The sequence below is a fragment of the Pollachius pollachius genome (assembly GCF_949987615.1).
Source record: "Pollachius pollachius genome assembly, chromosome: 6".
NCBI lineage: Eukaryota > Metazoa > Chordata > Actinopteri > Gadiformes > Gadidae > Pollachius > Pollachius pollachius.
Genome location: NC_136939.1, coordinates 709314 through 737132, shown reverse-complemented (window position 1 = coordinate 737132; position 27819 = coordinate 709314). Strand labels below are relative to the sequence as shown.

The 27819-nt window shown below is 48.7% G+C and overlaps 3 protein-coding genes across 3 annotated transcripts; 1 reads left to right on the top strand and 2 right to left on the bottom strand.

The window, feature by feature from the left end:
- The first annotated feature begins 199 nt into the window (after nt 1–199).
- tmem164 (transmembrane protein 164) lies at nt 200–12765 on the top strand. The gene is made up of 6 exons (XM_079738845.1): nt 200–1160; nt 4401–4450; nt 6283–6349; nt 7230–7308; nt 9024–9124; nt 11116–12765. Exons 1-6 carry the CDS (start codon nt 720–722, stop codon nt 11320–11322), a joined length of 945 nt encoding a protein of 314 aa, XP_079594971.1. The 5' UTR covers nt 200–719; the 3' UTR covers nt 11323–12765.
- Nucleotides 12766–13806: 1041 nt separating this feature from the next.
- On the bottom strand, nt 13807–24037 carry ammecr1 (AMMECR nuclear protein 1). The gene is made up of 6 exons (XM_079738844.1): nt 22559–24037; nt 20692–20802; nt 20093–20207; nt 19656–19746; nt 19454–19550; nt 13807–18390 (listed from the first exon to the last, which is right to left on the bottom strand). Exons 1-6 carry the CDS (start codon nt 23062–23064, stop codon nt 18276–18278), a joined length of 1035 nt encoding a protein of 344 aa, XP_079594970.1. The 5' UTR covers nt 23065–24037; the 3' UTR covers nt 13807–18275.
- An 878-nt stretch (nt 24038–24915) lies between these two features.
- On the bottom strand, nt 24916–26761 carry LOC307077540 (toll-like receptor 2; the record flags this gene model as incomplete). Its single annotated transcript, XM_079738968.1, is given in 3 exon segments — nt 24916–25224; nt 25228–25507; nt 25509–26761. Coding segments are annotated over 3 exon segments (1842 nt in total).
- Nucleotides 26762–27819: the final 1058 nt, after the last annotated feature.

The following is a 27819-nucleotide window of genomic DNA, read 5'->3' as shown; positions in this document are numbered from 1 at the left end:
CGACGTGTGTATGTGTGCGTCTGTTCAAAATTAGATTCTAGTTTTAATTATATTTTTGGTTTTAATTGACGCTGATAACGGTGATACCAAAATACCCAGCATCAGTTCGGTCTAGAACGCAGCATCCCGTTATCTCGCGGGATCTCCCTCCTCTTCTCGTAGCATCGCATCGCTAACAGCGCTAGTTGCTACACCCGCCACTAGCGCGCTCCGGTGTCAAATGTCAGCCGTAAACCAAACGAATGGTTTTCTTCTAGTCGTGACAATAATGACGATAACCTAGCCGTTTACTGATACATTAGCTTCGGGGTTGCCCGCTTAGCAAGTCGTAACTCCAGAAGTGTGAAGCTGGTGGCTAACCCGTAGCTAGATGAGAGGCTGTTAGCCGAGGTGTGGGCAGGTCGCTGTAGCCTCTCTAGAGCCGCTCTCCTCCCGCTGAAGAGCCGCCCTCCGCCCGCTGCAGAGCCGCTCTCCTCCCGCTGAAGAGCCGCCCTCCGCCCGCTGCAGAGCCGCTCTCGTCCTGCTGAAGAGCCGCTCTCCGCCCGTTGCAGAGCCGCTCTCCTTCCGGAGGTGTGGGCAGGTCGTGGTAGAGCCTCCTCCCGGAGGTGTGGGCAGGTCGCTGCAGAGCCTCTCTAGAGCCTCTCTCCTCCCGGAACCGGGTTCATGTCGGCCCGTCAGACACAGCCACACCTTGCGGGAGAGCAGACACCCTGCGTTTAATGTTTCGCCAGGACGTCAGTGTGCCGTCTTTTATTCCGTCTTGTTTGTATCTTTTCCAACACGAGAAGAGGAACATGTCCAGGTACAACGTGTACAGCCTTCTGGACTGGGTCTACGGCGGCGTGGACCCCAAGTTCGAAGGCAACGGGGGGCCCGAGTGCGCCGCGTTCCTGGCGCCCCAGCAGCGGCTGAGCGAGAGCCTGGTGGTCGTCCTCATCTCCCTCGTTGAGATCGCCCTGTCGCTGAGGAAGATCCGCCGCTCGAAGGAGCTCCAGGTCCCGGGGAGAGACTGGACCCGGACGCAGAATCAGGACAGTCTGGGGAAGAACCTGTTGCTGGTCTCCCTGTGCATGACTTTTGGGATTGAGGTCGGGTTCAAATTTGCCACCAAGACTGTGATCTACCTGTTGAACCCCTGCCACGTGATGACCATGGTGCAGGTGAGCATGCAGGGCAGTTCAGGGACTCGAGTGTTCTTCTGAAGCTCTAGTCCTTTAGTTTTGCGCCAATGCTGGTATTTTTCAGACACTTGTAGGATGCACTGGATCAGATAATAAGTATTATAGGACTATCAGCTAAGGGATATTCATCCATCTATATTTACAACTATATCATGCAGTTTGTTGTTAGTTACTGGCCAAGAAACCTGTTGTAACTTGATGTGCTTGACACGGAACTCCCATTACATTCAGAACACATGGCCGAGATCTCGCCCCAGGGTGTGTCGCGTTTCACTCTATTCAGGGCATCATCTGCAGAAAGTCTTCTATTGCTTCACTCTGACTACTAACTATATTCTTACTAGGAAGAGTTTTATTCTTATAGGAATGAGAATTTTAGATATATATGCTGTAATTCTAACTTGACAGAATTACGGTTAAATTCTGAATTCTTACGAGTAATATTGTACTTACAGTTTTCAAATTCTTATTCTTACCAGTAAGAATTACGTTTTTGCTCGTAAGAATAAAATTCTTACTAGTACCAATTTAAACATAGAATTTAGCCTTTACATTAACAGCTGGAACCTCTTGACTTCCTCTGTAAACCTCGGTGCCTGCATCACATCCGGCCTCTAAAGGTCACAGTGCAGCCTCCTCACACGCATCCCCGGGATTTAGACTCCAGGCAGCATGTGTGAAATGAACTTTGACTCCTGCAGCGCGGTCCCGACCTCCCAGGAGAGCGCCCAGAGATCCTCCTAGAAGGGCAACCAAACAAACACTGATAGCTTCTGGAGCCGGTACTCCAACTCTCATGTTCCCTCGAAGTCCCTCGAGTGTCTGAGACATGATGAGGTAATGGAGCGCGTTTTAACCCAGTCCATTATCTCAGAATGGGCACCAGGGCGTTTTAACCCAGTCCATTATCTCAGAATGGGCACCAGGGCGTTTTAACCCAGTCCATTATCTCAGAATGGGCAGCAGGACCTTTTAACCCAGTCCATTATCTCAGAATGGGCAGCAGGACCTTTTAACCCAGTCCATTATCTCAGAATGGGCAGCAGGACCTTTTAACCCAGTCCATTATCTCAGAATGGGCACCAGGGCGTTTTAACCCAGTCCATTATCTCAGAATGGGCAGCAGGACCTTTTAACCCAGTCCATTATCTCAGAATGGGCAGCAGGACCTTTTAACCCAGTCCATTATCTCAGAATGGGCACCAGGGCGTTTTAACCCAGTCCATTATCTCAGAATGGGCACAAGGGCGTTTTAACCCAGTCCATTATCGCAGAGCCATTCCATGGGGTAGGGCAGAAATTAAGTCATCTGTTTCTGTCTTCAACTTATCATTTTTTAAAACATTAGCGGGAAAGGAAAACTAGTTTCGGTCGACGTTGTGGTTTCAACGTGCGTGTGCTTCCATTAGACCGGTCAGAACTAGCCTGGCTATTGCCAGCCCAGCTGCTGTCATTTTCTTCAGCAAGAGGCGTGGTCAACGGGCCTAGTTCAAATGACTCTGTACGCAATTGGCTGCTTGCCGTTGCTTCCCTGTCGTCATTGTGTTAACCAGCCAATAGCGTGCCAAGGGGAAAAGCCAGCTTGGTGATTGGCTCCCGCAAAAATGACCGAAACTAGAAAGAAATGTATTGCTCTTCTCCAGACCCTTCTGCAGGGCAAACTCAAATTGCTGGCAGAATGGGCGGGGCAACCCAGACCGGTCAGAACCTGATCAGCGTCAGGTTCATCCTCCGTCAGACCGGTCAGAACCTGATCAGAGTCAGGTTCATCCTCCGTCAGACCGGTCAGAACCTGATCAGCGTCAGGTTCTTCCATCCAGGGCCAAGGTCCTCGTGGTCGTCCTGACGGGTCCATCTCTGCACGGGCCGTCACTACGGTAGGGGGCGGGCAGGGGGAGGAGCCACAGGCCGTCACTACGGCAGGGGGAGGAGCCACGGGCCGTCACTACGGTAGGGGGCGGGCAGGGGGAGGAGCCACAGGCCGTCACTACGGCAGGGGGAGGAGCCACGGGCCGTCACTACTGTAGGGGGCAGGCAGAGGGGAGGAGCCACGGGCCGTCACTACGGCAGGGGGAGGAGCCACGGGCCGTCACTACGGTAGGGGGCAGGCAGGGGGGGGGAGCGACCACCCACAACCCCTGGCTCCTCAGCCCATGGGTGGGCTGAGGCCGGGGTGGCCATTGTCTGTGTTTTAGGGAGTTTGACTCCCGGTCAGAAGGTTGTGGTGTCTGCAGTCCGTCTGAGTTCCTCTAGTGGTGAGGGCATCAGATCCTTAATGCATCGGAACTAAAGTTCTAATGAGCGAATAGTAACTCTCCACGTGACGATGTGTCAGAGAGCGGTACGGAGCACAAGCCCTGCTGCCCTGCCAAGGTCATCACTGGTTCAACCACATCTCCCCAAGGTCATCACTGGTTCAACCACATCTCCCCAAGGTCATCACTGGTTCAACCACATCTCCCCAAGGCCTTCTCTTTTGTTGTTGTTTTGAATTTGAAGTGTACCGAAGTGGCCCTTGGGTGTGGTTGACAATGCTAGCGTGATGGTGGGAAAATGGGCAAACTAGGGTTGGGAACACGAGACCTTGTTACTCCATTGGTTTACAGGAACCGTTGACCTACTTGTATTGTAACATGGTTTGTGACACTCATTGGAAGACGCATAATGGTTTATAAAAGGCCACTGATCCTAGCCTCAAGCACCCCATGGATTGGATCCATCAAAGAGGAGGATATTATTATTATTATTATTATTATTATTATTATACTTTTGTAACTTCATTTATTTCAACGAAATAACTCGGGCTGTCAATTTCTGGTCGATTCGTTGGTTGACCAAATTGTCACTGGTTGGACAATTGCTGGTGTTGCTTTCATAGGGAAAAAGCCTTATCGCTTGGTCGAATGTCAGTCAACCAGGAAGTTCTTGGGTTGAATGCAATCATACCGATCCCCTCATTTTCCTAATGTAGCTCAACAGGTCTTCCACCGAGGATGCAAATTAAAGCTTCAAAGTCCATTCTAAGTACATTTCTTCTTCCTGGATTGAGTTTTGTTAATCAATCACCACGTGTGTGTGTGTGTGTGTGTGTGTGTGTGTGTGTGTGTGTGTGTGTGTGTGTGTGTGTGTGTGTGTGTGTGTGTGTGTGTGTGTGTGTGTGTGTGTGTGTGTGTGTGTGTGTAACAGGATCTGGTAAAGTGATTCATTTGTGCTCCACAGATCTTCCTCCTGGCCTGTCCACCATGCAAAGCCTCCATGATCATCTTCAGGTGAGGAGGAGGTCCTTCTTATGCTCATGTAGGGCCGAACTCTGTTCTGTGACGTAAGGGCTGGTTACGGTCCCACGTTCACGCAACGCAAGGGGGTTACGGACCCCTTACGTCCTTGCAGACCCTCCTTGCGTCCACCCCCAGGGCCTGACGTGCACCTCCCAAAAATGTTAACCTTCCGTCGAGGCGTCGCAGCAGCAAGGGCTGTGATTGGTCCGCTCGCTAAAACCCGACACAGAACCAAAACATGTTCCCGACTGTGTCGTGCCTCTGCGTGCTCCTTGCGTTGTGTGAACGCGGGACCATAATCAGCCCTCCACTGAGCTTCACCAGGAATAAGTGCCCCGATTACTTAATTACTCCGTTAACAAAATAATGAAAATCTTGTGTGTGTGAGGGGGGGCTCGCTGGCGCCCGAGACCTGGTCACCGCGTATGGAATAGTGGAATCCCCGCGACAGAATCCTGTTGCTAGGATACGAGATAACTCGAGAACACAACACGAGGGTGGCATGATAACAGAGCCAGGCCTGTCCGAAAACACTGCAGCCCACAGCGGCCACAACCGCTTCCTCAACACGGTGAACGCTGGAACTCCAACCCTCCAATCAACGGCCTAATGCTGCAAGACTCCACTGTCGTTGGCATGTAGATGCCCTGTCGAGCTCTGATGCTAGAGCAAGGCATTAACACTGCCAGGGTTAGGGGTTTGATTCCCACTCCCTCTATACGGCATTTCAGAATGTTTGTAAAGAATAGGCGAGATACTTCCGGGTTGCAGATTATTTTGACCTCTGCCCTGGTCAAATGACATGGAAGAGTTTGTTTACTAGTGGTGCCTTCAGAGAAAGCTTCGGCTTTTGCCACCCGGAAGAACGTATATTATTGTTTTGACATAGTGGTGAATTTTCCTATTCCACTGTGTGGGATAAGAGTACACAAAAGACATGTTACTGTGTTCACTTTGAGGAAGTGGCCGGTGGCGGTTGTCCCTCTGTAGGGGTTTCCACAGAGCTTCCTGTTGGGGAAAGCGTGTGGCCAGACGGCCGGGTAGGCTAGTGGTTTCAACATCAACTCTGAGGCCAAAGGCCCTGGGTTTGACACCCCAACCGGATGGCATCTTGGAGTACAACACCAAAGCACTAGTGAAGCTCCATCATGACCTTTCCCTGGACACAGCGCCACCTCTGTTCTTTAATAATGAGAACTCATTTCATAGGTTAATAACCAAAAGATTATACATTTTTACACTAATATTACACAATACAAATAAAAGGAAATTAGTAATGAAATGCATCCTTATTCATAATGAATGCTGGCTTTCGATTGTGTTGATTAGTGATCTGAAAGTTTTGTGTTTTAAACTGTTCTGTGTGTCGTTTTAAACTGTTCTGTGTGTTATAAACTGTTCTTTGTGTTGTTTTAAACTGTTCTGTGTCTTGTTTTAACTGTGTTGTGTTGTTTTAACTTGTTAACTTGTTTTTAACTGTTTGTGTGTTTGTTTTCATCTGTTCTGTGTGTTGTTTTTAACTGTTTGTGTGTTTGTTTTACTCTGTTCTGTGTGTTGTTTAAATCGGTTCTGTGTGTTGTTTTACTCTGTTCTGTGTGTTGTTTTAACTGTGTTGTGTTTTAATCTGTTCTGTGTGTTGTTTTAACTGTGTTGTGTTTTAATGTTCTGTGTGTTTGTTTTAATCTGTTCTGTGTGTTTTAATCTGTTCTGTGTGCTGTTTTAACTGTGTTGTGTTGTGTTAACCTGTTCTGTGTGTTGTTTTAACTGTGTTGTGTTGTTTTAATCTGTTCTGTGTGTTTTAACTATGTTGTGTTGCGTTGCAGGCTGCAGGTCCACATGCTGAACGGCGCACTGCTGGCCCTGATCTTCCCCATCCTCAACACCAGACTGGTGAGTCTTCATCAAACCCATATTCACAACCGGCCATACAGTAAACTACCAGCAATTATTAGGATTAATATTCATATTATTATGAAGAGAAGGCCTACGAAGGCTCTATGGGGTGTATGACCCCCAACATATCAGACCCACGTACTGAACCAGCCTTACTGTAGAATACAGTGGAGGGCTGGTAGCCTTACTGTATAATACAGTGGAGGGCTGGTAGCCTTACTGTATAATACAGTGGAGGGCTGGTAGCCTTACTGTATAATACAGTGGAGGACTGGTAGCCTTACTGTATAATACAGTGGAGGACTGGTAGCCTTACTGTATAATACAGTGGAGGGCTGATAGCCTTACTGTATGATCCACTGGGATCACAACCAGCCTGATTCAACCACTCTCTCCTCCTCTCCCCCCACCCCCCACCTCTCCCTCCTCTCCCCACCACTCTCCTCCTCTCCCCTCCTCTCTCCTCCTCTCTCTCCTCCTCTCCCCTCCTCTCTCCTCCTCTCCCCCACCTCTCTAATCCTCTCCCCCCCACCTCTCTCCTCCTCTCCCCCACCTCTCTGCTCCTCTCCCCCACCTCTCTCCTCCTCTCCCCTCTTCTCTCCTCCTCTCCCCTCCTCTCCCCCACCTCTCTAATCCTCTCCCCCCCACCTCTGTCCTCCTCTCCCCAACTCCCCCCTTCCTCTCCACCTCTCCCCCTCCCCTTCTCTCCCCAACTCTCTCTCCCACCTCTCCCCTCCTCTTCCCCTCCCCACCTCCTCTCCCCACCTCCTCCCCCTCCTCCACTTTTTCCTCTAAAGTGTCATGAACAAACTGAAACTGGTTGCTGTCGTGATGCCGCTGGCCTGACCTTTGACCTCTGACCCCGTTCCCTCCCCAGCTGCCATTTGAGAAGGAGATCTACTACATCCAGCACGTGATGCTCTACCTGGTGCCCGTCTACCTGCTGCGGAAAGGAGGTGAGCCCCGCTCCCTGGCCACCACTCTGACGCTAGGCTAACGGTAGCAGGGTAGGGCTGCTCTGACGCTAGGCTAACACCAGCATGGAGGGCTGCTCTGACGCTAGGCTAACGCCAGCGCGGGAGGGCTGCTCTGACGCTAGGCTAACGCCAGCGCGGGAGGGCTGCTCTGACGCTAGGCTAACACCAGCGCGGGAGGGCTGCTCTGACGCTAGGCTAGCGCCAGCGCGGGAGGGCTGCTCTGACGCTAGGCTAACGCCAGCGCGGGAGGGCTGCTCTGACGCTAGGCTAGCGCCAGCGCGGGAGGGCTGCCTGCCACTAGACCAGGGGTCTGCAACCTTTTCTTTGTAAAGGGCCATTTTTGTTTAGAAATGGGGTGTGGATAGCTGTATGGGGCCGCATATTTGTTGTAAAAGGTTATTGAGCTACTTTAGCAATTAAATAGCCTGTATAGACATGTACAACAATTGGAGTTTTGACAATGAATACATGCAATTGCAATAAAACATCGGCTACACAACAAGCATTTGAGTGGATGTTACATCTCATAATTAAGGGAGGAATGCAGGAAAAGTGAACTCAGGTTTTTAAGTTGAAATTGAGTAGGCCTAGCTCTTCCGTTTCAGTCCATGTTTGTGCAAATGAAATGAATATCATTGAATCATAGAAAATATCAAACAATTGAATTGTGACTGTCCAGTTCAGTGCTAAGTCATCTTGTTGCATTGATTCCCAGCAACACGTGGGGCCTGCATGAGCAAATAACTATATTAACTCAGGGTTACAACTTGCTATAATGAATGAGATATTCTAACACCCGCTACCTTTCTCACCCAGTTTCATGGGATTTTTGTTTCTAAATTACATTGCAGAGCTTCTGAATATCAGGGCTGTATGATGTTGTTTTTAGCTTATATATCTTTTGCTCTCTTTGAATCGATGGCTAGGCGATTCTATCAAGCTACCCGCTCAGTAAATAGGCTCCAGGATAGTCCTGCGATGCACATTTCATGCATCATGCTAGAGCAGCGGCTCTAGCATGACGGCTGCTCTGAGGCTAGGCTAACGGCAGCGCGGGAGGGCTGCTCTGAGGCTAGGCTAACGGCAGCGCGGGAGGGCTGCTCTGATGCTAGGCTAACGGCAGCGCGGGAGGGCTGCTCTGAGGCTAGGCTAACGGCAGCGCGGGAGGGCTGCTCTGATGCTAGGCTAACACCTGAACCCCGATATGAAGATCTTGGGGCCCCTGATGGGCTTCAGGAGAGGGGGGCAGGACCCCACTCTCTCTGGGCAGCAGCCGGCCAGACGTACGGTGGTTTGGATCACCAACCATTCAACCCTGAGGGCGGGACTAGAGTTGTCAAAGACCGACCAATGGGCTCCAAGGGAGGCCTGGGGGTCTCTGCTCGTATCCGGGCAGACGTTAAGACCGCGTTAAGGCATAGAGCTTCCCTGCTGAGTTGCCGTGGAAACCCGCCCGGCAACCCAGTGTTACAGGAGGCTTCCTTTCCCCTCGGTATTCCAATAGGCCGTCCAATGAGAGGACTGCGTCTCGGTGCACCATGGCAACCGTCGTGAAGTCACGCAGAGCACTCACTCATTAACCTAGAACAGCACGGTACACTCTGTCCTGGAACCAGCACACATACCATGCACTGACACATTCCTCACTGTGTGTGTGTGTGTGTGTGTGTGCGCGTGTGTGCGTGTGCGAACAGGTGCCTACAAGCCGGAGCCCCTGGGGGACATGTGGTGGGCCCTGCTCTCCACGGGGATCCTGTTCCTCTATCACTTCATCTTCCTGCAGGGCCTGGGCATGGTGAGACCGCAGCGCCCTCCGCTGGCCGCACACCGCACTGCGCCTCTCAGGGCGATACACAGGGCCCAAGATATGATGACGCTATAGGCAGTGTGATGTCACTATAGCGTCAGTGTGATGTCGCTATAGGCAGTGTGATGTCGCTATAGGCAGTGTGATGTCACTATAGCGTCAGTGTGATGTCACTATAGTCAATGTGATGTCACTATAGGCAGTGTGGTGTCACTATAGTCAGTGTGATGTCACTATAGTCAGTGTGATGTCACTATAGTCAGTGTGGTGTCACTATAGTCAGTGTGATGTCACTATAGCGTCAGTGTGATGTCATTATAGTCAGTGTGATGTCACTATAGCGTCAGTGTGATGTCACTATAGCGTCAGTGTGATGTCACTATAGCGTCAGTGTGATGTCACTATAGTCAGTGTGATGTCACTATAGTCAGTGTGATGTCACTATAGGCAGTGTGATGTCACTATAGGCAGTGTGATGTCACTATAGGCAGTGTGATGTCACTATAGCGTCAGTGTGATGTCACTATTGTCAGTGTGATGTCACTATAGCGTCAGTGTGATGTCACTATAGCGTCAGTGTGATGTCACTATAGCGTCAGTGTGATGTCACTATAGCGTCAGTGTGATGTCACTATAGTCAGTGTGATGTCACTATAGCGTCAGTGTGATGTCGCTATAGGCAGTGTGAAGTCACTATAGTCAGTGTGATGTCACTATAGGCAGTGTGATGTCACTATAGGCAGTGTGATGTCACTATAGGCAGTGTGATGTCACTATAGTCAGTGTGATGTCACTATAGGCAGTGTGATGTCACTATAGTCAGTGTGATGTCACTATAGCGTCAGTGTGATGTCACTATAGCGTCAGTGTGATGTCACTATAGCGTCAGTGTGATGTCACTATAGCGTCAGTGTGATGTCACTATAGTCAGTGTGATGTCACTATAGCGTCAGTGTGATGTCACTATAGCGTCAGTGTGATGTCACTATAGCCAGTGTGATGTCACTATAGCCAGTGTGATGTCACTATAGCCAGTGTGATGTCACTATAGGCAGTGTGATGTCACTATAGCGTCAGTGTGATGTCACTATTGTCAGTGTGATGTCACTATAGCGTCAGTGTGATGTCACTATAGTCAGTGTGATGTCACTATAGCGTCAGTGTGATGTCGCTATAGGCAGTGTGAAGTCACTATAGTCAGTGTGATGTCACTATAGGCAGTGTGATGTCACTATAGGCAGTGTGATGTCACTATAGGCAGTGTGATGTCACTATAGTCAGTGTGATGTCACTATAGGCAGTGTGATGTCACTATAGCGTCAGTGTGATGTCACTATAGCGTCAGTGTGATGTCACTATAGTCAGTGTGATGTCACTATAGCGTCAGTGTGATGTCACTATAGCGTCAGAGTGATGTCACTATAGCCAGTGTGATGTCACTATAGCCAGTGTGGTGTCACTATAGTCAGTGTGATGTCACTATAGGCAGTGTGGTGTCACTATAGCGTCAGTGTGATGTCACTATAGTCAGTGTGGTGTCATTAGTCAGTGTGGTGTCACTATAGCGTCAGTGTGATGTCACTATAGGCAGTGTGGTGTCACTAGCGTCAGTGTGATGTCACTATAGTCAGTGTGATGTCACTATAGGCAGTGTGATGTCACTATAGCGTCAGTGTGATGTCACTATAGTCAGTGTGATGTCACTATAGGCAGTGTGATGTCACTATAGTCAGTGTGATGTCACTATAGGCAGTGTGATGTCACTATAGGCGGTGTGATGTCACTATAGGCAGTGTGATGTCACTAATCACCAATGGTGAGACTAGGTCCCTTTAACGATGTCAAAGGGTAAGGGGGGGGTGGGGGGGTTAGGGTTATCGTAGGGCCCAGGAGTTAGGGGGGCGTTGGACCTGTGATTAAGGGCGATAGTAATTGAGTTGAGCCCCGCCCCCTGTGTAAGGTCCCTGTGCTGTGCCCAGGTGACGGAGGTGAACCTGAACAGCATGCTGTGCCCGGCCGTGTCGGACCCCTTCTACGGACCCTGGTACCGCGTGTGGGCCACGGCGCACCAGACGCTGCTCACGCTGCTGCACGGCAAGGCGCTCACCTTCCTGTGCCAGCACGCCGCGCCCGCCTGCCACGCCCTGCTCGACTCCGCCCGCCTGCGCAGCAAGAAGATGGACTGACCTCCACCTCCTCCTCCTCCACCCTGTCTCCTCCTCCTCCTCCTCCTCCACCCTGTCTCCTCCTCCTCCTCCACTCCGTTCGACCACGTTCGCCTTTTCGTTCCAGTATGCCTGTTTTCGTTCTGTTCTCGTTTTCTCTTTCTTTACTTTTCTAAAAGTCTCACTCACACACACCTCTCTCTCTCTCTGTCTGTCTCTGTCTGTCTCTGTCTCTCTCTCTCTCTCTCTCTCTCTCTGTCTGTCTCTGTCTCTCTCTCTGTCTCTGTCTCTCGTTATGTGAGTATTCTCTGAGGTCCGTGAACGTCCTTCTTTCTAGTGATGAGCCCGGCTCTGCTCTCATGCTTAGAACAGAGGCCTCCTGGTGCCCTGAGACCCCCAGGGGTCCATAGACCGCTTGGGGCCCCTGAGGGTCCAGAGACATCTCGGGGCCCCTGGGAGTCCAGAGACTGCCTTGGGGCCACCCAGGTTCCAGAGACCACCTCAGGGCCCCTGAGGGTCCAGAGACCACCTGGGGGCCACTGAGGGCCCATGGGGGTCCAGAGACCACCTCGGGGCCCCTGGGGTTCAAGAGACCGCCTGGGGGACACTGAGGGCCCCTGGGGTCTTGAGAGACAGGTCTCAGTGCGGGTCGGAGAGGAGATCTCTAGAATCTACTCCAGGGAATTTCTCAGTAAAGGTTTTGGTTCTGTTGCCTTGAATTAGTTTTTTACGTTGTTTTGAACACGCTGAGTTGAAGTTGTCCTGAAAACCTTAATTTTTCATAGGCGCCTGTGTGTATGTGTTTGGGAAAATGTGTGTGTGTATTGTGTGCGTGTATGAAGCATTATTTTCTTTGCATAATTCCTAACAGTAACATGAAAAATATTGTAGTCATTCATACATTTCTTTTAAAGCATAAAAAAAAAGACTGTGGTCCTGTTTACTATTTATGATTACTCCATCAGCGTAGTCATGACTACGACCTGTCCTCCAAGGGGGGCTACTCCACCCACCGTCTTGTTGTGGGCTTGAACGAACACAACAACAATCTGTGTTTCTATTGGTCAGCCATTTCACAGCATTCCAATCGCCATGACGTCATGTCGAAGGTGCATCACTTCTGTCTGTGTGTGTGTGTTTGTGTGTGTGTGTGTGTCCTACTCTGCCGGTAACAATAATATGTCTAACCAGAGTATTCTAGATTGTTCTAGAGCAGCCGTGATTTCAGCTCTCGGCCGTCGAGTGGGGAACTCGACCAACTCGCCACGTTAGACGAGATTCATCCATGATGTTAACTTTGCCTCAATTGATAATTGTAATGTTTAAAATGTTTCCCGTACTTGGAGTTTTGAGGGATTTTCACTCTGTATTACTGTAGCATACGTTTTAAAGGCAGCGGTGAGTTTTTTGTACCATGTTTGGCTCCACTGTGCTGTATTGACAATAAAAGAGCATTCGGTCCATCAGTCATCAATGCCTCAAAGATTCATTCATACGTACTTATCAATTGGTGAAATGCTTTATACTATATACTAGTTTCCATCTGTGTTTCTGTGCATCGTGTGGACTACACCTCTTATACCACTACTTCTTGCATCTAGCAGTTACCGTCTGTATTTGTAAACGTTTAAGTCATTTTTAAGGAAAACAGGAATAATAGGAATCCACCACACGCCATTGGTTAATGATCCCAGCCATGCAATGCAAGAGGATGGATCATGAATTAAGATTTACATTCATAGTTAAATTCCCTCTCAAAGCTGTTCCTGAAAACAAGATGGCGTCTTGTGGTGTGTGTGTGGGGGGGTGATGGAGAGGGCCCTGTCCAGGATATGGTCATGGGGGAGGATGGGGTAGCAGGGGCCAGATAATGGAGATGAGCGCATTCTGTTGTAAGGCTTGAAGAGGTTGTTTGACCGGGGACCAGTGAAGGGGTTTCAGGACGCGGCCTCTGGTGCTGAGCCGAAGGGTTCTGGTTCCATCCCCTCGGTCTAAAGCAGAACTGAGCCGAAGGGTTCTGGTTCCATCCCCTCGGTCTAAAGCAGAACTGAGCCGAAGGGTTCTGGTTCCATCCCCTCGGTCTAAAGCAGAACTGAGCCGAAGGGTTCTGGTTCCATCCCCCTGGTCTAAAGCAGAACTGAGCCGAAGGGTTCTGGTTCCATCCCCTCGGTCTAAAGCAGAACTGAGCCGAAGGGCTCTGGTTCCATCCCCTCGGTCTAAAGCAGAACTGAGCCGAAGGGTTCTGGTTCCATCCCCCTGGTCTAAAGCAGAACTGAGCCGAAGGGATCTGGTTCCATCCCCTTGGTCTAAAGCAGAACTGAGCCGAAGGGTTCTGGTTCCATCTCCTTGGTCTAAAGCAGAACTGAGCCGAAGGGTTCTGCGTTCCATCCCCTCGGTCTAAAGCAGAACTGAGCCGAAGGGTTCTGGTTCCATCCCCTGGTCTACTTGTCATCCCTGAGCAGAGAAATTGACGCGCCAAAGAAAGAACTCCAGTACACACGTATGTCTCTTTTCATTTGGTTTTTTATTTTTTTTTTATTGAATAAATGGTTTTAAAAGGTAATAACAATGTTTAAAACTACATTATCGTCTCCACAGCCATGGCTTACATACCGATAATAACCCATATATATACTGTATATATACACATATATACTGTATATATACATTTTATACCATCCCCACACATTTTTTTGATCTTCTTTTAAAACTTTTAAATATTTTTTTGGGAGTACTATAATAAATGCCCGTTTCAAGTCTGGTCACACTAATAGCGGTTTAGAGGGAGAAGAAATATCTATATAGCTCTACAAGGGGATGCCTTTAGAATACCCACCGCCACGGTATTCCAACAACGTTTCAAGTCATTAATGAAAAGAGAAAATGCATTTTAAACCCAAAACAAAAAGTCTGAGGGACGTTACTCCAGGTAACTCTCAGCCACTGCAAATTAAAACCATTTTGTACAGTGAAGTCTTTCAGAACTGTGTCTCAATACTCAGAACATAGAAAACCACTAAAATAAGTTTGAAACTAGATCCAAAATATTATTATGAAAAGAATTTATTTTAATATACAAAAACAGTCATTTTCTCTTTTTTTTTATTTTTATTCCTTTTTTTAGATAAAAGTTCCAAACACAAGTTTATTGTATTTTCTTATTTCATTTGCTTGTATCAGTATTGATCCATGTCTTGTTTATGTTTTTTAATTATCATCTATCAGTGCGATTGTATACCAGTGCAGCTACTGGGTCCAAAGTAAAGAAAACAGGCTTTTCATCTTACATAGCATAAAAATAAGGAAAATCCATATTTTATATAAAGTATAACTGCTGGTCTTTAGGGAAAAAACAAACAAACATTTAAAAACCCATAAGCTAGGAGGCACACCATGGGATTTTTCATTTTTGTAAATTAAACAAAAATAAGTAAGATACGATGTGCAACCCAGCATCTTGTCCTCTCTGCCCTACAGGTTGTGGCCGGGGGGCCGGAGGACAAGACGCGGTGAGATGGGGTTGCTTCAGCTTCGAGGTACCACACAAACCAACGGACAGAGGAGGAGATGGTTTGTCGCTTGCAGAACTGTGTTTGGAAGGGCAGGGAGCCACGCCCACAGCAGCATGTTGTTTGCACATGGCTGGTTTTTTGCACCTTCGGTCAAAACGCACGCGAGGTCACAACACAAACATTCTCCACGGCGATGAACGACCTCGCACGAATGCTACGGCCGAACTCTGACCCTTGGTTACGGCGCCAAAAGTATGCTACGACAAGAAGAGTCTCACCGCCTCCACCAACAGTCTATGAGGTATCGGTACACAAAGTGTTGACAGAACACGACAGAAAAGGATTACATCTTCCATGGGTTGGTCACCAAACAACACCTCCAGTTACGTTCTATTGTAGAAGGATGAATAAATATACAAAATAAAGTCATGATTGTTTGGTGGCGGGTTTCGACCGACAGTAAATCACGATATCCGTGTTTAACAACATAAAAAAATGCTAGAAAATGTGTAAGACATGGAGATGAAGACCGTCCATGACTACATCAACCGACCCTCCCACTGGACATGAAAGCGGACCAGGTGGTGGTCGGGTTTCCTGTCCAGTGGGAGGACTCTAGAGGAGGTTCCTCGTCCAGCTGCAGTATGTGGAGAGGAGATGCTGCAGCTGGCGAAACCGACCTCCGACCCGGCAGACTTTGTGCGTTGACCCACCGAGCCCTCATCCTCTCCTAGGGTGGCTAAACCGGGGGGGGAGGGGTGACTTCTTGCCCTTTCAAGCCTGCAGGGACGTTGACCAGCACGGCACGAGAAACACTTTGTTGAACAGATATCTGCATATATCAAGGATGTTAAAAAAGGGGACCCACATGAGGGGGCGTCTCTCGGTGTCTGGAGGGAATAGTCAGTCCTCCACATGGAGGTGTACCTTCCATGACTCTTGTGAGAGTTCAAGCGTGGTGCGTCCTTCTCACAGGCGAGCCGCTGGAGAGAGAACCCCACAGGTCGGGTTAGTGATATGGAGATGAGTCCTCATGACCGGTCAGCTGACCGCCCCGACGCCCGGTCTGATAGCACCATATGTTTAGTCTTCTAAAATCTCTTTGTGGTTCCGAGTGTCTAAGCGATAGATCAAGCATATCATGGATTTAAAACCATAGGTTATACTCATACACGCATGCAACAGAGTACATTGCATGTCTATACAAAGACTTTAGGTGAGAGGAGCGTGGGCAATTTGGTTTTGCAGCAGAAGAAAAGAAAAACATGTGGTTGTGTAGTTTGTCGCCGTTTAAAGGACCAGAAGAGTTCTGGAGAAGCACGAGATGGGAGTGCAGCACAGTCGATGGTGGGAGAGGAACAACTACAGCACCAAATACTGGTCCAGACATTATTAACACCAGTTAAGGCAACACAACTCAAGTCTGGTAGTTTGGGGTTACTGTGGATGGATCGCCTGAAGCCCTTGGCTGTTTGCATAAAGGAAATAACCGCCGGTTGGTAAAATTCAACAAAAAACAATGATGGTGAAGGAGACATGGCAGCGATACTGAACCAGAACCCGCCGTTGGAACGCAGCACAGAACGGACACCAGGACAGCTGAGGTACTGCACACCCAAAGAGGTCCTGGATGCACGGGACTGTCGTCTTTCGAGGGGAAATGGCTTCAATAAAGTCCCTAGAACGCCCCCCCCCCCTCCCCCTCACTGTTATTATCTGGAGTCTTCAACAATAAAGGAGCCCTCGCTGAGACGGTGTTCTCTTGACCTCCCTAACCCCACAGCTGACCCCACAGGGGGCTGTTCTCTGCAACCTGGGTCAAGACCCCGTAGGATGGGGGGGGTCTGGTCGGGAGGGGGGCCCAGCGATCAAAGCCCCGGTCCCATTTCTCTCCCCTTAACAAGAGCACTTGCTTTGAGGGCCCTTAGCTGCACATCAGCTACCAAGCTGGCTGGCGTTCAAGTGATCTTGGGTTGGGGCTCCACTCTAGGGGTAGGGGGAGAATTGGGGCAGGGCCCCGAGCGGCTTTGAGACCGAAACCCCCGGCCAACGCAACGCCTCACTCACGCGTTCACTACTCACACCCTTCATGCGTCAGAGTGGTTTGATATCTCTGGGGTTTGGGAGCTAAAACAACTAACGACTTTGGTCATTAGACCGTGTCAATTAGTTAATTACATACCGGCAACACCCAGAGGGGTCATGGCACTACATGAGCACCCTGTGACTGGGGCCCAGACAGGAGCAGGGCTCCGTGGAACGGCTTTGGGGCTCACATGTGAAGCTTTATTAATTCATCCAAGACAAGCGATGACATCCAGCCAACAACACTCATGAAGCATGCCTTGGGTTTATGGCTTTAGGTGGTTAGTTCGTCCCCGTCGGGTCCTGCTCCTAAACTCTAATAAACACACAATGACGGTGGATCCACGTCGGAGCTCCCTCTCCGACCGTGTGAATACATCTGCCCACCTAACCTTCAGAACGCAGAGTTCAGGGGAATCCCTCCAACTGTTTAATCTACTTTACAAAAGATGACCCGCAGACAATCCGGCTTTCAAGATGAACAAATGGCTTGCTCCTTATTAAATCGTACAATGTAGAAATAGTTGCAAAAAAGGAATAATAATAATAATAAAAAGATAAACGCTTTTATACCTAGCCAATCAAACGCTGTTCAAGTTTTAATAGGTTACCTCGCCCCACAAAACCCCGCCCCCCCGGGCGGGCGGCGAGGGAAACACTTCACACATCACAAACGATAGAACCTATTCATCTAGCCGGGCGCACCTCCTGGAGAAGCTTAATCCACACAGAGGCACATACACCAGCCCCGGCCCACCGGTCAGACCATCTATCTACAGCTGGGGGGTCGAGTGCTCGCAGACACCCGGCCAAAGCCATCGCACCTCTTCCTCTCACTTAAATAGCATGAGACTTCTCCCAACCGCCGCTGCCTTGCTACATCTAGCACGCACACACACACACACACACACACACACACACACACACACACACAGGGATTAAAATGAAAAGCATGAGAAAGGTTCAGCTCTAGAATACCAGGTTAGTCCTGACCCACCATGAGAGACGCTCTCATCCACAGAACCAAAACCTCACTAGGTTTTTCTTTTTTTTATTAAAGACTTAAGTTTGGAGAAAAAGAAAAATCGTAATTCAAATTCAAAAAAGGAGGGGAGATATACGTTTATATATGCTGCTGCAAAAGCTTCACGGCAGGAAATAAAAAGGAAAAAAGAGGGCGGGGAAATGCGGACTTCGCGCCGTAATAAATTTGTTTGCCGCCCGTTGCCATGCCAACGTCTGGGAGACGGCCACCATGGCAACGGAAACTATCATCATAAAATGGTACAGTAGTAGAAATAGCTAGACCAGGCGGGGGCGGGCTCTCCCGGGAACAGGTCCGAGGAGAGCTGCAGTGATTGGTCACGGGGCTCGCTGTCAGGAATAATGGTTGTAGGGGGGGAGGGGGTGGCCAACGCCGTTCTGGTAGTGGTGGTGCTGGCGGTGAGCGATGTACTCTGCGTAGGCCATGGTCATCTTCTCGCTACGGTACCTGGGACGGGAACACGGGACACTGGTCAACACACACGGTAACTGGGACGGGGACACTGGGCACTGGTCAACACACAAGGTAACTGGGACGGGGACACGGGGCACTGGTCAACACACAAGGTAACTGGGACAGGGACACTGGTCAACACATAGGGTAACTGGGACGGGGACACTGGTCAACACATAGGGTAACTGGGACGGGGACACTGGTCAACACATAGGGTAACTGGGACGGGGACACTGGTCAACACACACAGTAACTGGGACGGGGACACTGGTCAACACACACGGTAACTGGGACGGGGACACTGGTCAACACACACAGTAACTGGGACGTGGACACTGGTCAACACACACAGTAACTGGGACGGGGACACTGGTCAACACACACGGTAACTGGGACGGGGACACTGGTCAACACACACGGTAACTGGGACGGGGACACTGGTCAACACACACGGTAACTGGGACGGGGACACTGGTCAACACACACGGTAACTGGGACAGGGACACTGGTCGACACACGGTAACTGGGACGGGGACACTGGTCGACACACGGTAATTGGGACGGGGACACTGGTCGACACACAGGGCCTTTTGGACGGGCAGGACAGTGGTGTTTACAACGAGACAACACAGGAGCCGAGCCCGGACCACCAACAGTCCCTGGCCCCGTCGGACAGGGTAAGACCCTGCTATCGGCCCCTGGTACCAGGGGCCCCTGGTACCAGGGGCCTTCCCTGCAGACGGAGCAACCGGGCGATACGGCCCGGTCCAGTCCGCCGGCGGACAGCTAGCACCACTTTGAACAGCCTTTAGCCATCTGGGGTTTGATTTGAGATCGAGAAACTTAAATGCTACGCCTTGCATGTTTCCAAAGAAAACACCAGCCGGGCAGAATTCTCTCAAATACCCTGAATGTAAATATAATTAAGATTTTTATGAATTGGCATTCGACACGTAAGGCTGGTTTTATTTCCGGACTACAGACCCCAGAATGCCTCTGGAATGTGCTGGACTGACAGTGGGAACAGTACAACAGGTTTTAGTGACACCGGCCTCACCTGGTTAACTTAATGGTCTTCCTGAAGTCATTGGTAATGGGAGCTTTATAACCTCCCTTCCTAAGTAAGGAATCGATGGTCTGAATGTGGTCCCAACCTGTAGAGAAATCACATTTCATTGAGGGGATCTTCTTCTGAACTTGTGTGGGTTAGAAGCCCTACATGTAGAGCATCCATGGGCTTATAGACAACAGATACTCACCTTGTTCCTTTGCAACCTCTGGTAAATAGGTGGCAGTTCGTTTTGATCCTTTTTCATTGAAAAATTCTATCCTAATGCCGTGGACGCCCACCTGGAGACAGAGGGAGAAAGACGTCAAGAAACCGGCTCCTCTGGGGTACAGACCCCCCCCCTCCTCTGGGGTACAGACCCCCCCTCCTCTGGGGTACAGACCCCCCCTCCTCTGGGGTACAGAGGGACTGCCCCTCTGGGGTACAGACCACCCCCCCCTCTGGGGTACAGAGGGACCGCACCTCTGGGGTACAGACACCGCCCCTCTGGGGTACTGACCCCCCTTTGGGGAACAGACCACCCCAAATGGGGTATGGCCGTCGGGCGCTCACCTCCCAGTCGAGGTAGTCCCCTCTGGGGTACAGACCCACCCCTGACCCCCTCGGGGTACAGACCCCGGTCCTCACCTCCCAGTCGAGGTAGTCCCCGACGTCCTCGAAGTTGGTCAGCAGGGACACGGAGCAGAAGAGGCGGGCCAGCTCGTCCCTCGTCATGGGCGGGAAGCGGCTGTCCTTAAGGGCACTGCGGCACACACGGGGTCACAGGTCAAAGGTCGATCACCATTGTGAGGGTCCTGCTCTACCACCAGGTGCTCACGTTGATCAATCAGTCAAGCAAGTGGTTCAGCCACGATGCGCCTCTGGCACCCCAAGAGAGCACCGGGTTTGAATTGGGGTCGCTGACCTGTGATGTCACAAACGGCTTCAAAGCGGCCTTTAACGGCTGCAACACCCCACCCCTTGGAAGGGGCCCTTTGAAAGGCCGGCCAGAATCCAACAAGGGCCAAACATAATTAAATTCATATTTTTTAACTTGTCGCCCAAGTCACTTCAATGATTGGTAATATCTTTACGGCTCCTATTTTAGCCCTTACAAGCCGCTTCGAAATGGAGCCGCTCATGACATCACAAATGGGGGCGTCGACCCCGAAGTGTGAAGGATCGACCCGCCCAGGGGACTGTACCAACTGGCAGGCTGTACGGGGTTGGGGTGTACGGATGCTTACCTAGTAAGGGTGTACTCCCTGAGTCCTGAGTGCAGGTTCATGGCCGAGAACGTACCGATACATCCCCTCAGCCGCTTGTCTCGCCCTATTTTCCACGTGACGAACAGCGGGCTGCAAGAGAAGAAGAAACGTCTAACGCAGCGCACGCTGAAAAAGTAAAGGTCAAGGGTCATGGCCGAACCTTAATATTCCAACGTTGACTGAAAATGATTTGATTGCCTTTTGTTGATCTCGTTAGCACACGCATGATAAGAGATGTCCCAGTTGTTGACATTGTCAAACAATGACAGTTAATGCTTTAATCGAATTGTTCCAGCTCAGCGCTCTCTTAAAGGAACAGGCCATGTTACTTGCGGTACCGTCTTTATATATAGCCATATTTCACCTTGTCTCTACTGTGTTATTACTTTAAGGTAATCAAATTCTCTTGTATGTTCTCATTCAGATGAACCGTGTGAATTTAGCTATCAAACTGATACCCAGTTTCCCTCTGAGCTGAGCCATGACAGCTTATTTTTCTTATGGGCCAAAAAAATGAGTATCCTGTCAAACATTTCCTTACTTAGGGTAAGGTATGAACTATAAGGTCCCGAATGTCCCCATCTCTTGGCTGTAAAACTTAAAAGGCCAAACTGGCGTAGAGGTGGCCTTATCGATTACCTCACATTACCATAAGACATTGATGTAATTTAAACCAATAGGTGCACTCCTGTCAATCTTTAATTGGCTACAATGCAGCATTAAATAAGATGTAACACGACAGATCTTAGTAATTGATGGTGTACCTTACACTATATAAAACTAGTACTTCTATACCATACATCAAGCGTCGGTTGTATCGGCCAATAGAGGGCGCCCAAACAGCTGCAATTATACACAAGAAGTTAAAATCCAATTGATTCACCGAATAAAACAATGAAAACTGACTTTTTAATAGTGTTGTCACAGGCATATTCATACATTTTTGTAAAGCAACTTGATTAATCAACTAACTGTTAAGTTAAACCTAAATGTCCCGACATGGGCAATGTGTGCTGTGTTTTCTTTGTTGTTTGAGTCCCGGTCCGGCTCTCTGAACGCAGAACCATGACCCACTAACCGACACCTGGTTCCGTTCAAACAGAACCCTAACGGTCATCTGGTTCCGTTCAAAAAGAACCCTAACGGTCATCTGGTTCGGTTCAAACACAACCGTTAGGACCGAGCGTCCGCGAGACGTCCAGCGGCGGGTCGCGAGGAGCTGGCGGGCTGCCGTGTGGCTGTTAGCCGATACAGCTAACCGTCATTAGCCCCCCCAAAGAATAGGCAGTCGTGAGCTTTAACAACGATTTGGGTCTTAAACTATCAGAAACTACTTTAATTCACTACTTTTCGACTTGATATACATTTTCGTAGCCTTAGTGGGTGATTTAGTAAACTACTTGGCCAGTCGTTCGGTTCGAAACTCCGAGGCTAAAATCAATGCTAGCAACCAGGCTAACAGCGAACAGGCTTAACGCTAAATATAAAATATGACCGCACTTCAAATGGACACAAAGTTGTTTTCCGAAACACATTTAACACATGAAAACCTGATACCACTATGTGCAATAACTGTTTAGAGCTGTCATGGATACGAACGAATAATAATATGCCGAAAAACAAGAAGACAGGGCAGTCGGTGGAGAGCTGGGGACCAGGCCGCAGCCCGCCGGGTGGTTATTAGTTCTAAATGTTAAATTAAAAGTTGTCAATGTGCATTAATTAATCTCGATCCACTCCTCGACTAAAACCCGACCAAATGGCCCGAACGAACACACGAATGTCACCGTGACCAAAGCCCCCTGCGGTGGTGTCCGCCGGCCGGGTGTAACACAAAGGGACTCACTAGGGCTCGTTGGTGAAGCGGGGGGTCCTTGGCGGCTGGTATCCGTACAGATGACAGTAAAGCACGTCGAAACAGAAACAGCACATCTCCGCCGACACCACCATCTTCCTCACGCCGCTTCCCGAGCCGGATCCCGGGCTCAGATTAGGGGAGAGGCCGGACGAATTGTAGCCGGCCGGGGTAGGGGACAGCACGGCTGTACTGCTACTACTACTACCGCCACCGCCGCCACCACTACCACTACTACAGTTGTTCACGTTTCCCCCCGGTCCCCCCAGGCCGTTGACTCTGCCCACGGTCCCCGCTGCAACAGTGGTGGTGGCGGCGGTGGAGGAACCGATCCCCAAGTCTGTCCCACAGTGTCCGGTTCCCGTCACCCCACTCCCCGCCCCCACCCCGCCAGGACCCCCCGACCCGGGGGATCCCGACAGCTTCTGCTTCTTCACCCCGCAGCACCCGGCCGCCATCTTGGAACAATCTGCACCGACACACCGCTTCCGACCCATAACCGTCACCGCGGGATGGGTGGGGGGGAACGCCAGCCAGACGCTGAAATCCCGGAGCTTTAATGCGTGCGACGGACAATCCTCCACTTTCACTTTTTTGTGTCTGGTCGCCGAGTTAAAACGACAGTGGTGGAAAGAGAAAACGAATGCAATGTCACCCTAACGTGGCCTTTAAAAAATGCACAAAATAATAATAGGGGAAGTCCCCGGCCGATGAGCTCGTACCTTGGATAACGTTTCTATAGTCACTGAGGCTATGGACGAGGGATTCAGAGCCGATGAAAGCCGACCAATCGTGCCGATATAATAACACCGGTTTCAATAACACAAAATCCTCTGGAAGCGATCACAGCGAGATGATCTTAAACTCCGAGGACCTCACGACCACCTAGGCCTCAGATGACTGAGGACGGACGATCCAGATGTGAGGCGGTCAGACCGTGCGGTGGACCCCCGCAGCACACCTTTTTGTGTGGGAGCCGGGAGCTTGAGTACGCAGGACCCATAAGCTTCAGCACGAAGAGTGCACAATGCATCTGACCATGTAGCTCCCCACCGCACCAGCCGTGTACTACTTTGAACAACTTCTAGTGAGATGACAGGCCCAATATATTGGGGTTTCCGACGCAGTAAAATGGCATCTGACACTGCAGGTTTGGCATGGCCCGCTGAAACACGTCAGCGTCCAAAAGGGTCTCAGTGAGACCGGCCTGCACACCGCCCCCTCCTACACCTGCACAATGTGAGTTGGTGATGGTGGAAGAGGGAAAAACGCAATAAAACGGCCGCGACAAATATTGAACTGAAAGTTAGCTGGATGTTAGTTAGGAGATTGTCTTCCAGCTGGAAGGACACACAGTAGAGAAGCGTCTTCTTCAATAGCCCCAAGTCCTCCGGGTCGGTGTGCCCTACGGTCCGCCCGTCGCTGCTACCATCAGGGCTGTTCGGTATCGGTACAGTAGTCCTGTGATCCGAGCGGGCATCACCCGAGTCTCCACGCTCAGACTCGATTCACCAACATTTCTTGCGCCCAAATGTTACACAATGTACGTAGGCCGTTTTTCAACGCAAGCGCGCACTCCAAAGCAGAAGGCATATATTAAATACTAGAAAAGCCAATGTACTATAGACTGCATTATGATTAACATCCCATACAAACGGTCATACATTATTGTATTACAAATGGAGGTGGCCGAAGATTATTTGCAAAACAATACGCCAGAAAATTGGTCAGGTAGACCGTTCACATTTAGTCAATCGTTGGTAATACGGACTAATAACGGATATACGGATATAAAACAATTAACGAAATATAATGATAGATTATGACCAGCTTGTGTGATAAGCTTGTCATCTAATACTTTTACCATCGGTGGTATAAATACAACTTCTAAAGAAAACTGATTACATTCACAGTATTTACAATAATTGTTGTACTAAACCAGTTTATTTTAACATCTGTTTTCTCAGTTTAAAAGACGCCTCCGTAATGCATTGGATGAACTGATTTTCCTGCTACGTTCACAGTAATTGGGAACTTTAGGACTTCGAGCCTTGTCCCATTTCCAAGACAGATCAGACACTGCTTAAGGATGGAATGAACGATATATATTTTACACAACCTCTTTTTTAGACCAAAAATAGAATCTCAGAATTTAAATATTTTATAATGTTTCTTAGTTATCATCTACAATGTTACAGCAGTGTTTGCATAAACAGTTTATTTGAAGAGGTTATAATGCAGGTCTAATGATAGAATATACAAATTAAAGCACAGAGGAAGAGCATACAATTACAATTAGGGCATTCAGCAGACGCTTTTATACACACATTGACACACCGACGGCAGAGTCAACCATGCAAGGCGTCTTGCTCAGGGATGAGCAAGACGCCTTGCATGGCGTCAGAAAACTTTCCCTTAAGGCTTTTCAAATGAGGTGCGTTTATAAAAGTGTCCAAATTTGGCTCCTCGACATAGAAGTTCACTGCTGTGAAATGCTCTAAATGTCTCATTTTGTGCAAACAATATGAAGGGATATAAATAGAAAATTGAGGGTGAAGACTTTTGCATATTATTGTAATGTTCCTCAGAGAAGGTAATTCCATTAGGCCTTTGTAATTCTTTGCATATGTCCCATTTAAGACCTCTGGCAACTCCATTTATATTGTACGATTTCTAAACCCATACAGTCCTTTGAAACTAATCATTTCGAATGGCAAATACAAGCTAAGACTGAAGGTTGCGCAATCCTTGAAGCACAAATGCTGCAAGGATTCCAACCCTCTAAAACTGCCCTTTGAATAATCCTGTATTTCGTTCCCAGTCATATCTATGAATTGTAGGTTCTGGAGTCTGGTTTCGAAAACTCCTCCCAGCTCCAAAAGCATATTTGAATTTAAACACATAACTTTCAGATCATTTTGACACACCTCTTTAATTTCTGTGATTGGAATGGAGAAATAGTTCTTTGAGGATTGTTAAGTAAACAAAATCTGAGCAGCGTAACTCAGAAATGTCATTGAAACCCAGGTCTAGGATCTCTAGTGAGGAAAGACTGTTTACAACCAATGGCACTTTTTGCAGGACGTTGTCCCGCAAACGAAGGCGTCTTAGTCGCTTCATTGTTTGCACTGATTGACTGGAGAGATCGATAATGTTGTTGTTAGATAAGTCCAACTGGTTCAGCTGGCCACACTGGGGCAGGTCACCGTCACTGCCCAAAGAGTTCCAACGGAGGTCCAGCGTCCTCAGAGATAGGGTTCTGCAGGCTGTTCTGAGGACACCGCTGTGGATCCATCTCTCCATATCAGAGAGCTGTAGATAGGATAGGGACTCAACACACCCTAGGGTCTCACCGATGCCTTCAAAAGAGACTGTAGTATTATGAAAATTAATATGAGTTATACTCTTGAGAAAAGATGGGTCAGGAAGGTCCACATGCATAACATCTTTTCCACAACCAGAAAGATCGATCTCCTCGAGATCCTGAAAGTAGCCTGTTGTAATGCTAAACACTTCTAAAGGATTACAAGATAGATTTAACACTGTGACAGGGGAGCTCATGCTGTGGGGCAGATGTTTGGATTCAAAAGAGGATAAGTTGTTACCACCGATGTGTATTTCCTGAATGTGTGGTAGTTGGAAGATGGGCAGAATGTTAGCTTTTCCATTAAGCTGGTTGACTTCTAGTTTGACCGTTCGCAAGCTGGACGTTAACTCAAAGGCAGAAGGAGAGATGAGCAAGATTTTGTTTCTACTGAGGTCCAGCACTGACAGCTTCGACATACCATGGAAGTGGTGCTTCGGAAGCTTGGTCAGTTTGCTATCTTGCATGTACAATTCCCTCAGCCCTATCAGATGGACTAAAGAACTTTCTTCAATGTGAGCAATCTGGTTCTGGTGAATGTGTAACAATGTAAGGTTGGAGAAATACCTGAAATGATGCTTGCTAACTCTTTGAATTTGATTTTCCCCGATGTTTAACCACACTAGACCTCGGGGCAGGCCAGCTGGTACAGAAGTAATTTGATGGTAGGAGCTGTCCACCCTGATACCAGCCCCAGTATGGCCAGAAAACAGTACTAAGCACTTTGGTATTGAGGAAGCAAGTGATGGGTTGAAATGAAGCATGGAAGAAAGAAGTAAAAGACATACATATGGTGGAAACCATGGACACCAGTATCCCTCTCTGGCCATGGTCTTCTGTGAAGGGATACCAGTCAGGTCAGCCTGGTCGTAATCGTGTGGGGGAGTCGAGATCGACCAACTTCATCCACAATACAAAGGGCGGAATGAAACTGAATCAATGAGAAATCCCCTGACCGGCTTCAAACACATCCAATTTCACTTCAACAAAACATACACTGCACAGGGTCCACTTCTTAGAATAAGGTACCACATTTTAAATACAGCGAAAAGCTAAATGTCTATGATTAAACATATGGATAACGCTGCTCTTTACTACAGTATACAATTAAGATGGGGATTTATCGACCAACTATACATGAAGTCATTGCTCCATCGGAAATTGAAAAGGACAGCCCTTTTGCAAACAGCAACGGGTGAACACACCTTCTGTTTTGTACAATATTGGAACATTGGCTAGGTGAGCTGAAGCCTGCAATAAGCTTATGAACTGCAATCGGCTGGCAATGCGGAGGCCTTTTAGGGACATAAATTATTTTTTTTCTGTTATTTTCTTTTTAATCTAGTTAGTCTTTTATGTTGTATTTATCTTTTAATATGCATTGTAGCACATTGAGGTCATTGAGTTGATGTAAAGTGCATTATAAAAAAATAATATATATTATTATTATTTCACAACATGTGAAGTTCACTTTCAATATTTTCAATATTTTGGTATCAGAAAGAGTGAGACAGAGAGACCCACGAGTACACACAAACACACCAGCACACGCACGCACGCGCGCACACACACACACACACACATACATACACACACACACATACATTGATTGTCAATGATACAGCTAAATAAGAGATGTTTTCTGAGCCATATTCTACAAATCTACATTGTGCACTTTCCGAAGTTGTCACACCAGCAAGTTGCATTTTCCGTAGATGTAACAATTACAAGTTGTAAAGATGGTTTTCTTCCGTCCTACCCCAGAACGCACCGTGAGGTCTGGTCTCTCCGCTAGGGAGCAGTAACGCGAGGTGGAATTCGTTAGGACGTTTTGAACGCACCATGAGGTCTGGGCTCTCCGCTAGGGGGCAGTAACGCGAGGTGGAAT